This window comes from Aethina tumida, chromosome 1 (genome assembly GCF_024364675.1).
Source record: "Aethina tumida isolate Nest 87 chromosome 1, icAetTumi1.1, whole genome shotgun sequence".
NCBI lineage: Eukaryota > Metazoa > Arthropoda > Insecta > Coleoptera > Nitidulidae > Aethina > Aethina tumida.
In genome coordinates this window covers 63540711-63556512 of record NC_065435.1, presented here as the reverse complement: position 1 = coordinate 63556512, position 15802 = coordinate 63540711, and the positions used below count along the sequence as shown (strand labels likewise).

The following is a 15802-nucleotide window of genomic DNA, read 5'->3' as shown; positions in this document are numbered from 1 at the left end:
GGGCCCCACATAATTACAAGCACATCGCGAATACATTCAACTGAAATGCAATTTTTCCACTCAAATTTCTGATTTATTTATAAACAAATCTTACAGATTGTTTTATAATAATCGTTTAAACATAATAATTAATGATTATAATTAATTAATTAATTTCACATGTTGATGAGGTGCAGTAAAATTGATTGAATTTTAAATTAAACATATTTGAGACCGAGTTTAAATAAGTGAGTAACATATGAGAAGATGTCATGCTACCCTATTGTGAATGGGATATGCCTTTAAATTTATAACTGCATGACAATGACCCCAAACACACTGCCAAACTTGTTAAAGAATGGTTTGTTCAAGAAAAAATTAATGTCTTAAAGTGGCCAGCCAGCTCAATCTCTCGATTTTTTTATTAGAAAACATGGGAGATTGTGGATAAAATGATAAGAACATGACAAATAAAGCAAATTTGTTTGAGCAAATCAAAAATGTTTGGAACAATATAGACGAGGAAATAATTTCCAATCTAATCTCGTCTATGCCAAAAAGATGTGAGGATGTCATAGCCAATAAGAGATACTGGACAAAATATTATATCTTAGGCCATTTACGTTGGAGTTACTTTGTTTTTTTTTTTAATTTTTATAAAGAGTCGTTCTAATTTTGTAGCGATAAAAATTGTTAATTTTCTGGTTTTATTTTTCTATATCATCGTTAACGTGACATGTTTCATCAATAAATAACATCATTTCTATATATGTGTTTTATTATTTAATAGAACAAAAATCAGTGTAGTTTGGTATTTAAACAAGAAGAAAGTCGCTCTAATTTTGTCCTATACTATATATCGCATTTTTGGATCATTAAGGATTGTTGTTTTACAATTAAGTCTTAAATTTATTTAATTTAATCTTTAATTTAATCTAGTTTAATTTGTAAATTTAAATAAGAAACATAATTTTTACAAAATTATATAATTACATCTTTTAGTTTCAAAATATAAAAAAGTTGTAAAATCAGTTAGTACAAATAGGTAGATTAATTATAACAATTTAAAGTTAACTATGAAAATACAAGCAACTAAGAACTACTTTTGTTTTAGACTAGTATTAAATCAAACCAAATAAAATTAGTATTCAGTAGATAAATACAGATAGACAGAAATTGCAGATGTGATTTTAAATTTAAAGCTGTTGTAGATTCGATATTGTCAATAATACCTTAGTTACAGTATAAAAACATGATAAATGTCACGAAAATGTTACGTACTGGAATAATTGTACTCATACTGTCAGTTTTTGTAGTAAGAATTCGCATTTAAAAATAATTTCACATAAATGTTTACTTAATTATTTAATTTACAAGCTGAGCTGTAATGAAAATTGCGTAGATTATAAATTAATACCTATCGATTCCGATTTGATTGAGACGCTACACAACAGACTTAGAGATCATGTTGCATCTGGTAAAGCTAACGTTGGATTCACTCCATCAGCCGCAGGCAATATGCAAAAGTTGGTAGGTGTCCAGTGAATAAAAAGATTTCTCATACTAAAATATAGACAAACAACAAAAATAGCTGCTAGTTAAAAACTAAAACATTTTATATTTTTGTTTCTAGAAATGGAGTGACTGGCTTGCAGAAATGGCAGAGAATTGGGTTAGGTGCTGTGTCCAATTAAACAACAAAACGCAGTACGATCCTGGAAAGAATAGTTGTAAGTAATTATTTCTTTGCTCTTTGATCAAAAATACCAATTGGGTTTAATTTGAATTTACAGCGATAGGCCAAAACGTTCTAACCATCACAACCAACCGTACACCAGATGAAGAATTACTAATCTTAAACTGGTATAAACAAAGTAACAACATGGAGGAGACGGATATTAGAAATTTCACAAGGCAAATGTTACCAAAAAATTGAAATAACGATTAATATTCCATTAATTTTTAGTGTGTCAAATAGCCGCGGTACAATTGGCCATTACAGTCAAATGATGTGGGCAAATACAAGAGAGGTTGGATGTGCGATGGCGAGTTATGCTCAACTGATGCCCGAGGGCATCAAGACGGGTAACAAATTGTTTAGATTCGTTTGCAATTACAATCCGATCGGGAATGTGGTTGGCCAGCCGATTTATTTAATTGATACGTTACCCTGCTCCATGTGCCCTATCGGTTGTGACGTCGTAATGAAGAGTTTGTGTAAAACTGGTAAGATTACTTGTTGGTAAAATGTTAGAAAAATTCATTAATGATTTCAGTTGTTGACTTTACAATTACCCAGATATGTATTTATGTAATTTATTAAATTCTATTTCAGATATGTTTCCAGTAAGTGATTTCAGAGACCGCCCAATTGCAAAAGAACTCAAATTTACTCCGGTGTTTGAAGAATCAGAGCCTCTTCCAATAATTGATCAAGTGTATACCTGGTTTAACAGTTATGTCAGAGTTACAGCCGTAGTTGACGAAGGCGCCAACTGCACATGTCTCCTAAGACTACCTAAGAAATATCAATTAGATGAAGAGTAACATAATAGTAAATTTTGTGTTATTTTGATTTGGTAGTTAATTAACACTTAATATAGCAAACAAAAAATATAATTCATTGTGACTACATAAAATTAAAAGTAATACTAAATAATTTGGAATTTTTTATTAAAATATAATTTGATGAAAATATGTAAAATTGTATCCATCACTGGTAACTATTGAATTAAACAAAACTAAAGAAAATAGAAAATATATATTTTTTTATTTCAGCTTGTTTCTGCATTTCGTGCGTCATCAGATAGGAGAAAATCCGAAATCAACAAAACAACAAGTTTTAAAATTCTGTGACAAGTCTTGAGCAGTGAGCTTACCTCTGCATCAAAATTATGTTTGATTTATTTTATACTTTTAAATATAAGAATACTAATCGTCGGAATGTAAGTATATACAATTCTTAATTATAATTTACTAAAGTTTGTTGGAAGACTATGCTAAATATTATTTTGTAAACGTAACGATTTGTAAAAAACAAATTCTATAATATTTAGTTTATGATGATGTCAACAATGATGAATTTATTAAATAATTTAATCAAATGAATGGAAGAAATTTGTTGGTCACAAATATGACAAACTGGTTTTTGATATTTGGGCGTTCTATAGTGGATTGAACACTATTATAATATATGCTGTAGTAAATAATAGGTGTACTATTATACTGTAATATATTTCAAGTTTAGAAAAATATTATTGCTATAATTAGCTACTAGCTTTATACTGCTATAACTAGCTAATATAAATAAATAGAGCATACTTACAATTCTCTAAAATTTTATGTATGGCTAATTTAGGTAATCTGTTAAATAATCAATTTGCGAATAATTCATTAATTAGTTCTTCATAAAAACTCGCAGAAATCCAACTATTTAAACTTCGAACCCACTGTGCGAACACACCCTGACACTTGACGAGGGTTCGAAAGGAAGTCAGATATATTAAAAATCAAGTAACGTTAAGAATATTTTAAATAAATTTTTTATGATTTTACGACTATTTTAGTATTAACATATGCAACATTAGTTTCAAGAAAACCCATTAATAGTCTGAAAAAATTGGTGACAACATAAACAAAGTGGTAGACTACAAATTTCTCCCACGAATAACGGTTTTCTAGCTCTGTTACAATTTGAATTAAATAAAATAAGAATAATAGTTACTCTTTAATCAGAGTTTATAAAATTTGGAGGCCTAACAAGTAAAAAATATAATTTTATGATGTACTTTTTTGTAATATAAATATGTATATATTTTCTTAAACAAAATTAATTCAAATTTAATTCATTTCACAGTTTCAACATTTTTACCAAAATATTTAAGTAATCAATTAACCAATTCTGACAAGTTAATTTTATATTTTTAATTTTGTTTTCGTATTTTATTATAAATATAGATAGGTAGGCTATACATAGAGTTTTAATAAAAATCCCGTATGTGTGTATTATGAGTATAGTGTGTTTAAATGTTCATCAAAGAAAAGATAATCACTAACAGTATATATAAGGCTGATAGTATAAAAAAGGTTTTTGGAACACCACTTTGTTTATGTTCTCAGGGATTTTTAGACTTTTGTGGGTTTTTATGGGTTTCCTCACTATCTATAACACATGTTGTTTCCATCTAAGTTTAGTGCGTATCTTTTATGGAAAACATATTAACGTAATACATACCCAAAAACTCAGTTAAATTGAATAAGTAAACTGAATACATATGTCATTCTTAGAATTTCAGAGAATTGTGACTTTGTTCTATTTTATATTACTTAATAATTGTAAACTTGGGTTAATTAACTGATTTTTAAATAATTGAAAATGTTAATGAGTACATAGTTTTTCTTTAAACAAAATTTATACATAATGTTAAAAATTGAATTATGTTGAAATAACGTATATTAAATCGCATTACGGGGATAGGGAATGGGAAAGCACGTTTTTAACAAACAACCATATTGGATGAAACATAATTGCTGTTAAGGGTATTTTCCCCCCACAAGTAACTTAAATACCACCTCTTTCTCGCCCCTCTTAATTCTGAAGATTATAAAATCATAAGTTTTTAATATTTTCAGCAGAGTTTTATCCGAGATCTCTTCAGTTAAGCAGAGTGAGTGAGTAAGAGTTCTTTGTGATTCTGTGTTTTAACTTACGTAAGTCTTATATTTTCTAATTTTTCGTAATAATTTGTTCAATTTTTTGTGAATTAGTTGTGCTTATTCGTAATTGTAACGATAGTGTCTAACTTCGAATTAAACAGCCTTTTTGTCAAAGATCGAATACCAATTATTTTTCGAGTAAATAATTTATTCAGTTAAATATTTATTTTTAACTTTATTCTTTTATTTTTTATTCTTTCCTTTAATTAATTTTCCTTGTTATATTTGTTCATAAATATATTTAAATTTTCATTTAATTTGTAACAAGTAACGAGTTTTGTTACTTGTTTATCATCTTTGGTAATAACCGATTACTGCGATCATAAACCGATTCAAATTTGGATTTTCTAAAAAGAGAACTGGATGTAGTACTATGTAATAATAATATTTTTAAAAATTTATATTGAAAAGTTTTTATTTAATTCAATCATTATAAAAAATTGTTTCAGTAGTTAAAATATTGAGAGACATTTAAATATTTATTTATATTCCTAATGATACTGAATTATCGGTGGTAAATTGAACAAAGTTTTTATAATCTTGGCAGGGGATGAAGTAGGTGACTTAAATCCTTATGTGACAAAGCGACACTACTACTCAACCAATGAACTAATGAACAAATGTACCTTTTCTACCCCTAATAATATTGATGTCAAACTTCTTTTATAAATTTTTGTCGCTATGAAACCCTAATCTAAATATTGCAAATGGATTGAAAAACCTGCTTTCCATTATGTTTTATTTCAATAACTTTTCACACTATTTAATATACATAACTTATGTATACATATGTGCATATTAAGGAATCTTTGTACAGTCGGCTGCAGAATGGCATTACCACCCTAAGGTCGAGTTTCGTTTGCGACCTGAATAAGTGGGCTCGCATAAATTATCCCCAAATTTACATTTATTGTTATTTTAGTAAGTAACAATTTTGTGTGACCATCTCAACGCAATAATTGTAGAACACTTCTGTAAATTTAAAAATTTTTGAGTAGTAGTATAATTATATTGTTATAAAATTATTATTTATAAATTTACATCGTATTATATATAATACATTTTGTGCATTTATATTTGATATTTATAGATGAAATAAATAAACCAAAATTTAAAATATATAAATTTTATTAAATATATATAAAATAATTATAAATAAATATAAAATAATTTAACAATATCATATTGGATTGTTTCAAAAAAATCGACAAAGTTGTTTTTTTCTTATTTATATCGAAAATCTTGTTGGAAATGGTAAAAAAATCGTAAATTTTAATTTCCTGTTTAAATAAGACTGTAACGGTGTTCTCTTGGATTTGAACTTTCATTAAAGATAATATTTCAAAATGACCAAAACAGATTTTTATAGAAAATTTAACGCTCTACAAAAAATGTCTCTTACAGTTTTATGATATATTCATTTTTTCAAAAGTTATTTAACATTAAAGTTGTATTGATTTAAAATTTTGACATTTTTCTCATTTTTTGACGCAACCATCAACTTGATGAGAAAATTTTATATGACATTTTTTGTAGAGAATTCAATTTTCTATAATTTATCTTCGAAAAAGTTTTAGAGATTTTTTACAGATCATAAGTTACCTGCTGAAAACTAAAAATTTTATTAAATAAATTATATTTTACTGCTTAAAATTAAGCATTTAATTTAAATAAATAAATTTTTACTAAAAAATTGATTGTTTATTATAATCAAAGTGGTATATATCGTTACACTAACAGACTTTTACTACAATTTGGCAATTTGACAATGAAGAGCAATTACAATTTGTGATGAAGCTCGTGTTAGATCTCTTGATAATTCTGGAATGAAAAGGGAACGGGGGTACATTTATCGAGAGCCACAAATAATCCTCCAAAGAGCCTCAGGTTGGCCACCTCTGCTATATATTAATAAAATCATAAATATCTTAGTTTATGTCAATAGGATTAATTTTAGTTCATAAGAGATGAGAGAAAAATAAAGAATTTTTTTCTAATTTTATACATTTTTATTAGTTTTTATAAATAGGGCTATTTTATTTAATTTATGACTACTTGTGATAATAATTTACAAAAACTAAGTTTATTTAATTTAGTCAATCTCTAATTTTCTCAAGAAGTGTTTCCAAAAATATGAAATTCTTATTATATAATCGATAGGAGTAAATTTTTTGGTCCGCAATTGACCCTTTGTTACGTATACCTGGGTTTTACGGCCTACATTTTTTTGGGGTTCTGGGTAGGGCTTAGCGAGAGAGGGTCGCAAAGGATTTTGTTTGGAAAGTTCCTACTTTCAAAGATTATTATACATTATTTGTTACTTAATTAAGATAACTTGCTGAAAACAAACCTTGACAACTATAACTTTTTACTAGTGTTCGTTTCTGATTAGTATTCTGAATAAAAAATAAAAAACCCTTAAGACGTAGACAATGATCACAGAGAGCTAAATGTTTCAAGGGTTGATTTCTAAATTAAAAAACTGATGACATTTATTAATTTCCATATTATTGAAGTACAATAAAAATGGTGATAATAAATTTCAAATAAAACATATCTTTTAATTCGATTTTGTCTTTTTGTCTTCTATTTTTAAGTGTTCATCATCCATGCATAATAAACTGCAATATTATCAAAAATATTGATAACAAAAGTGGAAAAAAGTTTCTAACGTGGTAGCAAAAGGTTCTACCACCACTGACTAGCGAAAATCAATTTTTCTTTTTACTATTTAAAGGTTCACTGATTGACTGACTTCGTATTATGACGTCAAAATAATACACTTGAAATCTTTTTTACCATCTATTTTTGCTTTCTTAGATTAACAATGGGAGGTCATTTCATGGTCAGGATAGGAAAAGAATGCCTGCGTCACCTTTATTATTATTTTCAGTAAGTATTATTCTCCAAAATATTATGTAGTTATTCCCTAATATAATATATTCATGCAATAGTTACACTATAGTTCTGGCTCCTCCGGTTCAGAAGAATGTTGACGGTCCTGTCATGATTGCGGTGCTCGAATCTCCGAATTTAATTGGAACTATTCCTCTAGTAACTCACTGCTCACAGATCCCACTGGGTATAACTCTGGGAAATTCGAAAAAGCGTCAGTCGTGCACTTTGCCCATCCCAGCTGTCCTTATATCCTGCCACTCTAATTCTTCTGGAAGAAATTTTCTAGATGCTTCCTATCATCTTTTGAGATATGACCGTATATGAATATATTATTCATATTTTGAAATAGCTCCTAGTGAATTGCCTTTGGAATATACTAGCTGCTGAACTAATCCCGAATGGTATTCTATTCACCTGGAATAAAACTTTAAGTACTCCAGTTAAGTGTTTGAAGTCCTGGCATAGATGTTTTTGTATCCCAATATGTTGGTACTCTCGACTTCTGAATTTGCTGAATATGGATTTGGAGTTAAGCTGGATCTGTAAAAATATTTTGACGCATTTACTGTCCCAGCTCATTACTAAAGTGGTTATTGTATTTATACAATATTTTATCGACTTATTAATTGGCTTCAATAGTTTATTTCTAAACTAATATCAAATGTTTTTAACTAGTAACTACTGAACCATACAATACAAACCACCAAGAGTAATAACTCGTTTCATAAAATTATTTTAACAGACTAAATTCAACTTGACTCCGTTCCTTCCATTAATTCAAAAAGGTTTTTTCAGAAGCATTCTACGACCATGTTAGCTACAGAAAAAATTTTTTTGGATGTCATTTCTGAAAGAGCTAGGACCTTTCGTTATTCTTTAAGACCTATATCCTCTTAATGTTTAGGACACTTCTTTTTAACTCCCTGTATATAATTTACAAAAGATCTATATATTGGCAACCATGTAACAGCCATCGGCAACCTAGCCTACTTGTTTATTCTGTGTTTAAACAGTTGAGGTTATGTCTTAATATTTTGTTCGTTGTTTTGTAACTATTCGTTCATTTGTTTAAACAACAACATAAAAAAATTGATTTATAAACAATTTGTGCATTTGTTTAAACAAAAGAAGAAGAAACATGAATCCACTAACGTATGCCACAATGTATTAGTCAAGTAATTCTCTTATTAACAATAAATATTTTAGGAATATGAAAAATGTTGTCAAACTTAGTGAGCAGGAGTTGTATACATCTAATAAAACCTCATGGCATGACCAGTATAGAGACAGCGCATGGATATTCGTTGGTGGTTTACCTTATGATTTAACTGAAGGAGACATTATATGCATATTTTCTCAGTAAGTACTTTAAATCTAATCAATTTAACAATTTATTTATATAAAGCTTCTTTTCAGGTATGGGGAAATTGTTAATATAAACCTTGTACGAGCCAAGGATACAGGAAAATCAAAAGGATTTTGTTTCATTTGCTATGAAGATCAAAGGTCTACTGTTTTAGCAGTAGATAATTTCAATGGGATCAAAATTTTAAATAAAACTATTAGAGTTGATCATGTCAGTAACTATAAAGCACCCAAAGTTGGCAAGAAAACAGACGATGAGACAGAAAAGTTATACAATGATGGATGTGCTCCAAAAGCTAGTGTTCCTATGAGACCAAAGACGCCTCCAGGTGATTTTAGAGAAACAATAGCAGATGTCATTCAGCCAGACATTAAATTACCTGCCAGGCTGCCAATATTTCCTGTCAAACAAGAACCTATTGAAACAGATACACCAGATGTAAGTTTTGAGTTTATCATTAACATTGAATATATTTATAAATATTATATTCTTAGGTAAAAAAGGAAAAGAAAAAGAAGAAGAAAAGTAAGAAGAACAAGAAAAAGTCAAAGGACTCTACAGATGAGAGTGATGTTTCATCAGATTCTGACACACCTCTAAAATCAAAAGGCAAGAAAAAAAAGAGTACAAAATATTTATCTGATAAAAATGATTCACATTCAGATGCAGAAGTAAAAGGTAATAAGAAACAAAAGATTAAAGAAGAGAAGGACTTGTCTGATAATGAAGAGTCATACAGAAAGTCAAGGAAGGATAAAGAGTTCCAAGAATATAAGTATGACAGAGAAAATAAATACAAGCAGTTCAAAAAGGAAAAGTCTCGTTCTAGATCCAGATCACCACGATGGTCAAGACCTGGAGGAAAGGAATATAACTCTAATAGCAAATCCAGGGACAGAAGACACAGCCCTCAGTATTCTAATAGATATAAATACTAGATTTGAAATGAAACTTAAAATTTGAAATAAAACTTTATTTAAATCAATTTACACTATGTAACTTTATTTTATCACAACTCTTCAAACTTGTATTCTGAATATCAAAGTCATTTTTAAATACATCAAGTTTTGAAAAATATTCAGATACACCAGAATTCAAAATTTTTGCGCTACCTAAACATTCATTATCCTTGCAGAATACAGCATATTGACCTGCAGTAATAGCTCTAGTTTCTTCACTCAAACTAACAACAAGCCCATTATTTGTTTGAAACACTTTACAAGGTATCCATGGTTTGGTGTGTTGAAATTTGAAATGACAATGCAAAATTTCGTCTTTCTTAAACACGTCTGGTTGATCGTTGATCCAGTGAGCTGGAGATGTGTAAAATAATTTAGTAAATAGTACTGGATGTTGTGTACCTTGGGCCTAAAATATGCTGTATGAAAATGTGGTCTTTTTTGTACAATATTTACATACAACATAAATTATATTATTTTCCACATTTTTTCTAGCTACAAAGAATGCTTCTGGAAGCCCTTGAAGCCTAGTTCTTTGTCCTACTGTCCATTTGTGTATACCTGTATGCTGCCCTACCACTTTTCCATTATCAATGTTAATAAAATCGCCAGGTTTATCTTCTATATACTAAAATACAAAGATTTCTGTATAGTGTAACATATGTTTTTTTGTATATCTCTGATTTTTTGTTGTTTTAAAACATTATAATAACCAATCTTAATATAATTTAATAAATGCCACTATAAAAATTACAGGACAAATGTGTTGCATGTATGTATTTATGTATATAAATTTTATTGTTAAAAATAATATATGAAAAATTGATAATTTCTTTTATAACAAATCAATTTCTTCAAGTTTTTTTTTTAAATTTACCTCTTGAATAAAATCCTGAAAGTTTCTAGATCCTATAAAACAAATTCCCATACTTTCTTTTTTTTGAGCAAATTTTTCCAAATTGTTGTCAGTTGCAATTTGTTTAACTTCCGATTTTTGTAGGTTACCTGTTTGAAACTATTTTTTAAATTATTGCCAATTATCAGTACATTAGTGGTTACCCAAAGGAAACATGGTATGTCTTAATGCTTTTTGTTCTATTTGGCACAGAAAAAAAGTCTGATCTTTCTTTTCATCAGCAGCTAAATGCATGGAAACATCTAAAAACATCAAAATTAAAAGTTTGATTTTCTTGTAACTACAATTTTACTTTTATTGGGGTCATAATTCTCTAAATAAGGGCCAAAACTTGTTCTAGCATAATGGCCAGTGGCAATGGCATCTGCTCCCAAGATTTCAGTTGCATAATCATAAAAATAATTAAATTTGATATTTCTATTGCATAAAATATCTGGATTTGGAGTATAACCTGCTTCATACTCTTTTATCAAATATCTAAAAAAATTTATTCACCTATTGTTATCATTTACTTGTAGAACTTACGTAAATACATCATTCCAATATTGTTTTACGAAATTAACGTGGCGCAATTTTATATTTAATTTGTCACAGACAATTGAAGCATCTTTGTAATCTTCACTGGCAGAGCAACGACCTTTTTCATCTGCAATATCCCAGTTCTGCATAAACACACCTTCCACACAAAAACCTAATAAATTTATAACACAAAATATAATTTTATTTAATTAAACTTCATTGGCGGGATGAACCTTTCTTTTTTAGTAGTAAAGCTGCTACTGCACTATCTACACCTCCAGATATACCAACAACAATTTTTCTTAATTTTGACATTGTTATTAAAAAAAAATAAAATTTAAAAACATTTATTTGTATTTAAAATATAGGTTATAATAGGTTAGGTTTACATAATTACTGGTGTTCATCTGGAATGAAAGCTAAGTATCTCTGTTTTACAGTTTTCTATAGAATATTTTTTGTAACATTTTAAAAATATATAAACTACAAAAACAAAATTATAAAAATTATAATTATATGAGAATAAATATTTTCAATCAGTTTTATTGATTTACAAACGGGTTTTTTATTTTATTTAAAGTAAATTTATATTAAATTACGTTACATTAATTCTCTTTTGTTCCTAAATTAAAATAATTTCTATTATTTTATTTTATTTAATTGAATAATTTCACTTTCAGTGAGAAGAAAGAAACATTGCAGTATAAAGAAGAGGGAAATATCAAAGTCTAAAAATGGTTTACAATGTTTATTAACAAATATGAAACACCACACTCAATTGAAAATAGAATAACAAAATGTTCTAACACAAAAATAAGTTCCTTTATTGACAGGTAAATTAGAAAAATCAGTAAAGTAAGTCATACAATATCAGTATCTAGTAGGACAATAATAATTCGATTAAATAAACCAAACTTGTAAAGATATATTTCTGTAAACAAACCATTGGCATAAAAAAAATACTCTAATAAGACTAAAAGTTTCCACAAGAAATTATAAATTATCCTGTGATGGATCCATGTTCAATAGATCAGCTGGTAAAAAATACGTTAATTGACCTAACAAATGTTTGGATCCAGTACCAAAACTTTGAAACACGGTGGGGGAAAAGTTTTGGTTTGGAGTTTCTTGTCCTAAGGTATAAGGCTATTACAAAATATTATTAGTAAAATGGACCGTTTCGTATATAGACATCAAGAGAGATGTAATGGAACCATTTGCCAACAATAATTTACCAGTTATATGGAATTTTATGTAAGATAATGATAAGAAGCATGCATCCAAAGTTGTTAAAAGGTAAAATTGTTGAGATTATCGATTGGCCAGCGTAAAGTCCTGATCTAAATACAAATGAAAACTTGTGGAATTAATGTGATGAATTGTGGTTATTGTTTTGAGTTATGTTCAAAATAAATAATAGTAGAAAGAATATAGTGTAATTATTTTAAATAAAATATAAAATATTTTGATTTTATTTAATTAAAGCCGTGTGCTTCTCTGGTCTCCACTGAATGTTTGCCACATACAATATTTGTATTCAAGATAAGATTTAAAAAATGGACCGTTTAAAAATATATATTGAAATCATTCTGTATTTTTAATTTTATTTTAGGAAAATATTTTTTCTAAAAAGATTTCTTTGTTGATAATTCAATAGTTTAATTTTTCCATTGATAATTCTTGATGGTTGTGTTAAAAATACAGCAACTATTTTTTAAAGTGTTTATTATAAAATATAATAACAACTTTCACGTCTTTAATGTAATAATGTAAACAGACGAGACACAATATCGTATAAATTAAAATATCACTTTAATTTTTACAAGAAATATCACTTTGTAAAAATTATTTCTTACTAAAATGTCGAGGCTATCTGAATTAATATTAGCCACATTTCAGTCTTAAAAATTTATTCTATGTGATAGTTATTTGTTAGATTCCTTTTGCGCCATATGATTTGAGTAATTCTTTTAAGTGTGAAATTTCTTCATCTTTCTCAGCTATCACCTGCTTCAGCTTTTCTATCTGTTGAGATTCATTTGACTTTTCTATCTGTTTTAAAATAGTAGTGGTGTCTGGCCTCTCTTCATATTTTTTACAGGTGAGTTGTACAATCATTTCAACGAATTCAGTCTGTCGCTTCTGCAAGTCTTCAGGAAAAACGCCATTTCTTAGTTTAGTAATGTTTTCCACTCTCTCCATGTCTGTGTTAAAACATTGTATTAATTCGAACAAAACTATACCCAGCGAGTAGAGATCACTTTTCGATTCGCATTTTCCAGCGAGTTGTTCTGGGGCAGCATATAATTTAGTGCCGAATGCAAGACTATGTCTGGCGCTTTGAAGGGGGCAAGCCAATCCAAAATCTCCCAGTTGCACCAAAACATTGTCATTGTCTCGTTGCACAAATATATTACTAGGTTTTATGTCATGATGCACAATTCCTTTGGAATGAATGTATTGGATTCCTAAAACATGTATGGTTGTATTTAAATGTTTTGTTACATAAACTCTGACCATACACTACTGCACCAAGCTTATGACATTAAAATTATTATGAATTATGAAAAATGTCGAGACTTTTCCAAATCTTCACACCGTTTCGGCATTTTTCAATAAAATAGTTAAATGCTTGATGTGGATTTTCTACAAATATTTTCTCTGTTCTACTATCAAAAGATTGAGATACAAACTGGTCTACTTTCTACTATGGTTTTCCATAAAGTTGTGAAAAAGTTTCAAAATCTTTTGTAATTGTTTCATTTCAATCTTTTCTTAATAAAAACAAGTAAATTATAAAATAGAAATAGTACATACCTCTTACAAGTTGTATTAAAATTTCATAGATACACTTTTTTCTTATAACATCTGGATTAATGGTTACAATTGCCTTACTCTGATTCAGTTCCAGTGCATTTCTTTTATCAAGCCACTGTTTCAATGTTAATTGACATAATGACATTTGAATATACAAAGTGGCCCATCTTACTTTTCGTTGTACTCTTATTTGCTCTATCTCATTATAATTAACTTTGCATAGAGCATTCAAGTCTGATGCACTTTTGGATTTGGTGTTTTTAATTAAATTTGATTTAGTTTTAGGTATGCTACCTTTACTTACATTAGTAATACTATGTTCAAAATCAATTTCAAAGTCAGTGTCTTCAGAACGTTTATCGGAAAACTCGTCCATTTCTTTGGAAAACACATATTCATCCTCAATTTGACTAAGCTTCCTTGAGGTCTTTGCTGTTGAAGTGTTTACATCTCCATTACTGCAAATGGCTTTATAAGTAGGATCTCCTACTTCCAACCAGGCTGCTTTGTACTGTACTATATTTGAGTGATTTAAGCTAGCAAAAGTCTTAACCTCAGACAGATAACTTTTCACAGACTCTATGCCTTCAGATCTAATTGGAATCTTTTTCATGGCATATTCAGTACCATCCAACTTATGTCTAACAAGATATACTTGGCCAAAACCACCTCCTGCAATGTATTGAATCTCCTCAAATTCCCTGTGATAATGTGAATCTCTCATGTTGTGTCTGATTGGTTTTAAACTCAAGTGTTTGTTATTCATGTTGGAAGTAATCAAATGGATAAATCCAGTTTGGAATTGACTCCTAATTCCCTCAAATTCATCCATCTTAAAACTTTCATCAATCATATTCATAGTGAAGAGTTTATCACATATCTTTTTGTACAGTTTATTAGCCTCTTGCGGGTCGGTCTCATAAATGGAACAAATGCTCCTGACTAAAGACTCGATTAAAATACTGACTCGTGTAGATGCTCTAGGTTGTCTGGGTAGTACACAGACTGCTCCGGACAAATCTGACTTGTCCATGTCTGATTCTGCACTCTCGTCATCGGAACTGTCTGGGGTTACGACAGATTGGGAAAAAACAGATTTTGCCATTTTTCTTGGTTAGAGACTCAGAACATTCCAGAAGAAGCTGATCAAAACATGCTTTTTAGTACCTGATGTTATAATTACATTCCATAAAACTAAGTTATTTGAACTGACAGCTGTCCTAAGTATGACATTAATCGTTAGAATGAGGATTTCAAATTGTTGCACTTAAAAAAAATAGGTTAGAAATAAACAGTGATAGTGTGTGGAGGGGTACGAAATACAATTGTCGAATATTTCAAGGTTATGGATTGATAACAGCTGTTTTTGTAAATTTCGCACTTATTTTTTTTTGTTTAAAATATATAAATATGAATATTTAATATATATTTTATACATCTTTAGAATTAAAAAATTGCGTTATACAGAAATTGTTGTACAATACAATTTAAAATAATGCGACAAACCAAAAATACATTTAAACAAGCGCATATTCATTAAAAGCTAACAGTGGCGTTTCTTCTAGTGTGTTTTGGTTTTTATCTTTAATAGTTTTATTTTTCATAAAATTCAAATCGTTCCCGCTATTTTTA

General features: G+C 28.6%; 4 protein-coding genes across 4 annotated transcripts; 2 read left to right on the top strand and 2 right to left on the bottom strand.

Annotated features, from left to right (window-relative positions):
• Positions 1 to 1252: 1252 nt before the first annotated feature.
• LOC109598929 (venom allergen 5) lies at positions 1253 to 2603 on the top strand. The gene is made up of 5 exons (XM_020014831.2): positions 1253 to 1509; positions 1613 to 1709; positions 1773 to 1893; positions 1946 to 2205; positions 2315 to 2603. The coding sequence occupies exons 1-5, from the start codon at positions 1498 to 1500 to the stop codon at positions 2524 to 2526; spliced, it is 702 nt and encodes a 233-aa protein (XP_019870390.2). The 5' UTR covers positions 1253 to 1497; the 3' UTR covers positions 2527 to 2603.
• A 6006-nt stretch (positions 2604 to 8609) lies between these two features.
• LOC109598941 (RNA-binding motif protein, X-linked 2) lies at positions 8610 to 9944 on the top strand. The gene is made up of 4 exons (XM_020014844.2): positions 8610 to 8745; positions 8800 to 8952; positions 9010 to 9397; positions 9454 to 9944. The coding sequence occupies exons 1-4, from the start codon at positions 8732 to 8734 to the stop codon at positions 9895 to 9897; spliced, it is 999 nt and encodes a 332-aa protein (XP_019870403.1). The 5' UTR covers positions 8610 to 8731; the 3' UTR covers positions 9898 to 9944.
• On the bottom strand, positions 9918 to 11717 carry LOC109598940 (mitochondrial tRNA-specific 2-thiouridylase 1). The gene is made up of 7 exons (XM_020014842.2): positions 11587 to 11717; positions 11360 to 11525; positions 11127 to 11311; positions 10978 to 11076; positions 10796 to 10923; positions 10379 to 10546; positions 9918 to 10327 (listed from the first exon to the last, which is right to left on the bottom strand). Exons 1-7 carry the CDS (start codon positions 11666 to 11668, stop codon positions 9941 to 9943), a joined length of 1215 nt encoding a protein of 404 aa, XP_019870401.1. The 5' UTR covers positions 11669 to 11717; the 3' UTR covers positions 9918 to 9940.
• Positions 11718 to 13061: 1344 nt separating this feature from the next.
• On the bottom strand, positions 13062 to 15472 carry LOC109598947 (eukaryotic translation initiation factor 2-alpha kinase 3). Its single transcript, XM_020014854.2, has 2 exons — positions 14171 to 15472; positions 13062 to 13821 (listed from the first exon to the last, which is right to left on the bottom strand). The coding sequence occupies exons 1-2, from the start codon at positions 15273 to 15275 to the stop codon at positions 13286 to 13288; spliced, it is 1641 nt and encodes a 546-aa protein (XP_019870413.1). The 5' UTR covers positions 15276 to 15472; the 3' UTR covers positions 13062 to 13285.
• Positions 15473 to 15802: the final 330 nt, after the last annotated feature.